The sequence below is a fragment of the Mandrillus leucophaeus genome, unplaced genomic scaffold (genome assembly GCF_000951045.1).
Source record: "Mandrillus leucophaeus isolate KB7577 unplaced genomic scaffold, Mleu.le_1.0 Scaffold792, whole genome shotgun sequence".
Lineage (NCBI taxonomy): Eukaryota > Metazoa > Chordata > Mammalia > Primates > Cercopithecidae > Mandrillus > Mandrillus leucophaeus.
The window spans coordinates 58,544-64,812 of record NW_012108608.1 but is presented as its reverse complement, the minus strand read 5'-3'; the positions used below and the strand labels follow the sequence as shown (position 1 = coordinate 64,812).

Below are 6,269 nucleotides of genomic sequence, written 5' to 3'. Positions count from 1 at the left end.
CTTGTCTGTAAAGGATTTTATTTCTCCTTGACTTATGAAACTTAGTTTGTCTGGATATGAAATTCTGGGTTGAAAATTCTTTACTTTAAGAATGTTGAATATTGGCCCCCACTCTCTTCTAGCATGTAGAGTTCCTGCTGAGAGATCCACTGTTAGTCGGATGGGCTTCCCTTTGTGGGTAACCCGATCTTTCTCTCTGGCTGCCCTTTACATTTTTTCCTTCATTTCAACCTTGGTGAATCTGACAGTTGTTTGTCTTGGGGTTACTCTTCCGAAGGAGTATCTTTGTGGCGTTCTCTGTATTTCCTGAATTTGAATGTCGGCCTGCCTTGCTAGGTTGAGTAAGTTCTCCTAGATAATATCCTGCAGAATATTTCCCAACTTGGTTCCATTCTCCATGTCACTTTCAGGTACACCAGTCAGATGTGGATTTGGTCTTTTCACATAGTCCCGTATTTCTTGGAGGCTTTGTTCATTTATTTTTACTCTTTTTTCTCTAAACTTCTCTTCTCGCTTCATTTCATTCATTTGATCTTTAATCACTGGTACCCTTTCTTCCAGTTGATTGAATTGGTTACTGAACCTTGTTCCTGTGTCACATAGTTCTCATGCCATGGTTTTCAACTCCATCAGGTCATTTAAGGACTTCTCTACCCTGGTTATTCTAGTTATCCATTCATCTAATCTTTTTGCAAGGTTTTTAGCTTCTTTGTGATGGGTTCATACTTCCTCCTTTAGCTCGGAGAAGTTTGATCGTCTGAAGCCTTCTTCTCTCAACTTGTCAAAGTCACTCTCCGTCTAGCTTTGTTCTATTGCTGGCAAGGAGCTGCGTTCCTTTGGGGGAGAATAGGCACTCTAATTTTTAGAATTTTCAGCTTTTCTCCTTTGTTTCTCTCCATCTTTGTGGTTTTATCTACCTTTGGTCTTTGATGATGGTGACGTACAGATGGGGTTTTGGTGTGGATGTCCTTTCTCTATGTTAGTTTTCCTTCTAACAATCAGGACCCTCAGCTGCAGGTCTTTTGGAGTTTACTGGAGGTCCACTCCAGACCTGTTTTCCTGGGTATCAGCAGCAGAGGCTGCAGAACAGTGAATATTGTTGAACAGCAAATGTTGCTGCCTGATCATTCCTCTGGAAGCTTCGTCTCAGAGGGGTACCTGGCCATGTGAGGTGTCAGTCTGCCCCTACTGGGGTGTGCCACCCAGTTAGGCTACTCAGGGGTCAGGGACCCACTTGAGGAGGCAGTCTGTCCGTTCTCAGATCTCAAACTCTGATGGGAGAACCACTACTCTCTTCAAAGCTATCAGACAGGGACATTTAAATCTGCAGAAGTTTCTGCTGCCTTTTGTTCAGCTATGCCTTGCCCCCAGAGGTGGAGTCCACAAAGGCAGGCAGGCCTCCTTGAGCTGCAGTGGGCTCCACCCAGTTTGAACTTCCCACCTGCTTTGTTTACCTACTCAAGCCTCAGCAATGGTGGGCGTCCCTCCTCCAGCCTCACTGTCACCCTGCAGTTCCATCTCAGGCTGCTGTGCTAGCAGTGAGCGAGGCTCTGTGGCTGTGGGACCCTCCACGCCAGGTGCGGGATATAGTCTCCTGGTGTGCCATTTGCTAAGACTCTTGGAAAAGCTCAGTCTTAGGGTGGGAGTGACCCAATTTTCCAGGTGATGTCTGTCACGGTTTCCCTTGGCTAGGAAAGGGAATTCCCTGACTACTTTTGCTTCCCAGGTGAGGCGATGCCTTGCCCTGCTTTGGTTCTGTCTTGGTGGGCTCCACCCACTGTCCTGCGCCCACTGTCTGACACTGACCAGTAAGATGAACCTGGTACCTCAGTTGGAAATGCAGAAGTCAGCCGTCTTCTGCGTTGCTCACGCTGGAAGCTATAGACTGGAGCTGTTCCTTTTCAGCCATCTTGGAACCCAGCAAAAGCTATTTCTTATTTGCAGAGGCATCCAGTGCATATTTATTAAGATTAATGCATATTATTAAAAATTACATTTATTTTTACAGATCCAAGAAATTGACACAAATAATGAGCAAGAAAATGATTATGAAGAGGATATTGCCTCATTTTCCACATATATTCCTTGTAAGTTTTTCTATGTTTCATATATACATATGTCATATCCATATATATACCACATATATATGTGACTTATGGAAGATGTAACTGAAAAAGCAAGACTGAAGAGAATGTGGCATGGTATTTAATTAACTGGCTTTTAATTTGTAATAGAGACACTACTACATCATATTGCTAATTTAAATGCTTTTAATACGTTCAAGTTTTAGTAATCAAATACTGATTTTTCCTACCCAGAGGGAATACACAAATAACTCTGTTATGACTATTTGGACTATTTGGCAACTACATTTTTAAAGCTTTTTAAAAACACAAAACCACATTCTTTGCAGACCTTAGTTTTCTCAGTTATGAAATGAGAACATTGAACTAGAATACTCTCTAAGGTCCTCCCTGGCTCTATATCTGTGATTCTACATTCTAAAGTCTGAAGAAATAATTCATGATGTTCCTACATGTATATAAACGTATAAGTTTATATACACACTTACATATATGTGTGTATATATATATACAGTTATATACACATATATATACACACATGTATATATACATGTTTATATGTGTTTGTAAACTCTACCCATTATGCCAGATTTTATTGGCATACAGCTCAACAGCTTCACCAGCATGTTGGATAGGAATCTCACACCCAACATTTTTGAAAATTCTGATTCCTGACATTGCCAAACTTCTCCATCTGATGACTTCCCTATCTCAGTAAGTGAAAACTCCTTCCCTCCTTTGTTCAAGTCAGTTAAAAAATCCTTGAAAGTCATCCTTGGCATTTTTACTTTCTCTCCTATCCCATACGCAATCAGTTATACAATACTGTTGACTCTACCTTCAAAATATTCCCAGCATTCAGCCATTTCTCTCCCCTTTCATTATCCTAGTGCACACCATCATCAGTTCTCCCTTTGTTTACTGCAGTAACACAGTGGAGAAATGGAGGGCCAATGTCACTTCCTATATTGCAAGTTTGGCAATGAACAGAAATGTTTCTATTGTTATGACTCAGGAGGGAGGATTACTACTGGTATTTATTGGGTAGAGATAGAAGGAATGCTACTAAATAATGTATAGAAAGCCTTCATTGCAACTTTCACATTTGCTGCCTCTGATATTCTTCACTTCATGAAAAGACTAAACACCTTTCATGAAGGATTAAACACTTTTCTTCACGAAATCCTCCAATACTTCCCTATTGTACTTATAATCTTTCTCATCCCCTACAAGGCCCTAATCTTTGTGTTCCCATCTCTCACCATTCTCTTGCTTGTTCACACACCAATAATGCTCCTGCCTCAGGGCATTTGCACTTTCTATTCCTTCTGTACACTTTCTCCTTATATGCCCAAGGCTTGCTCCATCACTTCTTTCTTTGTATTATGACACCCTCCTCTTCATTTCACTTTATCTGCTTTTCTTCATTGCATTTATCAACACTTAACATAATATATTATTTATCTGGTTGTTGTTTATTGCCTATATTCTCTTTCTAAAACACATGCTCAAAGGGATTAGGACTTCTTATTCACTGTTTTTATTGTATCCCCAGTACCTGTAACAGAACATAGTCTATACCTAATGAAACATTATTGACCAAAAGTTTTTCAAATGATGGGGAACTGCAAATCAAATAAAGTTAAATACAATTAAATGCCTTCACTAGCATACTTTGGCAAGATTAGTAAACTCTTCAAATTATTGCAGGACACAAAAAATGCTAAATATTAAATTAATGGATTAATGCACCAAGCTTTGAAGTTATATATCTTATCATTTAAATTATAATAAAAGTGATTTATAATCAGGCCATCATTGAAAATTACCATACGTTTATGACATTTAATTTTCAGAAGAATTGACTGTAATAATGAAATATTATTTCAATTATTTATTTAAAAAAATTTCACTTTTGCAGTTTGAAACTATAAACTCTCTTGTATATGAAACTGTGTGTGACTGGGCTCAAGCCAGTCTCTTTCATGAGTGAGAGGGGGAAGCACAGAACCCTAGCTCAGCGGGTTCCCATTGGTATTACCATTACGACAAAGCATGCTAAAACACACTAACTCGTTAAATCTGACTTTCCAGGGCTGAAACTCAAGTTTCGGCATATTTGATGAAAAGTACCATACAGATTCTGTTGCTTATTCGGTATTAAGAAACACTGAATATATAAACAGAAATGTGGCTAAGAGTAATTTCCTATAGCATGAATGTAATTCTGAGTTGATGACTGATTTGCCCATACAGAAATAATAAAGTCCCTTTGCTAGCCTGAGCAATAATTTTTTTCCATCCATTCCATCATCTACTCCATCAGCATTTCTAGAGACTACTTTATTTCAGGCTTAGTGTTTTGTGTTAAGGATAAAAAGATGAATGACATCTGTGCAGATAGATCATACAGAAACAAATAACTATCCACTCTGTCCAGGCTGGTAATTACAGAATCTTAGTTTAGTTCTAATATTGGAAACTGTATCTTTCTTCTTTCTCACATGAAAGAATAGAAAAACAAAAAAGAAAATTCCATAGAGTAATATGGGCTACCATCATGGGCATGATTTTTCTACATGACTAATTTTTCTCCATGGGAGAAAAATTTCTATGGTGTAATTCTTCATTTTAAAGGAGTCTTTCTTCTCTACATTCTGCTGTTTGGGATTTTAAGCTATATTTTAGCTTAACAACATTTTAATACAGCAATTTCGTGCCTTGACAAGGACAAGAATTCACAAATTCAAAGGTCTGTTACAGAGGTTCCAAAGTCTGTTTAGAAATTCCAAAAGACTGTTTTAAATTTTTTGAATCCTTTATTTAGAGAAGATTTTTATAAAGAAAATTTAATAAAAGTTTTTTTCTGAAGATTTAAAGTCATTGTATTATAATTTCTTTTTTTCTGTTTTCTTCCTGAGTATTTAAAGAGCACTTACTGTATATAACATAAAAACAAATAATGGTATGGTTGTCAGAGTAGAGGGAATTTGGATCATTTGGTTAAATTTCAGGGTAGAATGCATTTATAGGTGAAGAACTGATCCTCAGAAAGATTTACCTACTGTTGGTGAATTACATGCCTTCCCCACTAAAAAAAATTAACTTTTACCAAGTAATAGTTCCAAAGTTAATATAGTATCTGTAAATGATTTATTATAAGGAATTATAAAATATTATAGTTATCTGTAAAGATCAATATATATTAAATAACTAAATAAGAGTCACAGATTCATTTGTATTTATTATTTACAAGCAAGTAAACGTTTGTGTCTTTTCCCTTTTCTTTACCTTTTCCATCATTTATTATTTTATTGGGTCAGTTATATTGTTTTCTAATAAAAATGCAAGGATGCTATCAAATATATGAACTTGTTAAAACAACAACTCTAAAGAATCAGAATATCATTATCTGCATGAGTGTGTCATATACACAGATAGCAAGACATAATGGAGCTTTGACTGTTCATTTGGTAAGTATTTTAAAAGCCCAGAAATAAATGACTGTTCACTAAAAGTTATACATTTGACAGCTTTTCACTATATCAGGTCGTAAAAGTTTTATTAGCAGTACTACTATTTCTGTACAAATTTACAAAATATGAAATGCCTCCAGATGGTGTGATTAAATGAAATAATGCAATCTTCATTGTAAACAGCCACACAGAACCCAGCATGTCATCATGAAAGCAGGAAGACCTACAGGCAGAGTGCAGATGTTGCTGAAGCAAGTGAAATGGAAGGGGAAGGAAAAGAGAATGGATCAGACATGGAGGCCAAGCACAGCCCACTAGAGGTTGGCAGTGAGAGTTCTGAGGACCAGTATGATGACTTGTATGTGTTCATTCCTGGTGCCGATCCAGAAAATAATTCACAAGAGCCAGTCATGAGCAGCAGACCTCCTCTCCCTCCGCCGCGACCCATAGCTACTGCCTTCCAACTGGAAAGACCTCACTTCACCTTACCAGGTAAGTTTAAGGTTAGAAAAAACAAAGCAAAACAAAGACAAACCTTTGACAGGCTTACATAGCAAATAGTGCAATGGCAAATCTATACAGAGCAGATCAGCTTCTGAAACCAAGAGCAGCATTCCTCCTATTCTTTAAAAACTAAGGCCTGGAAAATGAGGCAAGAGATACCTACCTCTACTTCGTTCTTTTCTTTCTTTTTTCCTTCCTTCCTTCC

The 6,269-nt window shown here is 37.5% G+C and overlaps 1 protein-coding gene across 3 annotated transcripts in view; it reads left to right on the top strand.

Moving 5' to 3' along the window:
* The window catches only part of BANK1 (B-cell scaffold protein with ankyrin repeats 1), a 302,892-nt gene that overhangs the window by 243,132 nt on the left and 53,491 nt on the right, over positions 1–6,269 (top strand). For all 3 annotated transcript variants that reach the window (XM_011967207.1, XM_011967205.1, XM_011967206.1), the window contains 2 exons: positions 2,009–2,087; positions 5,744–6,052. In XM_011967207.1, coding sequence (XP_011822597.1) covers positions 2,009–2,087; positions 5,744–6,052 — 388 coding nt within the window. The remainder of the gene's footprint in view (positions 1–2,008; positions 2,088–5,743; positions 6,053–6,269) is intronic.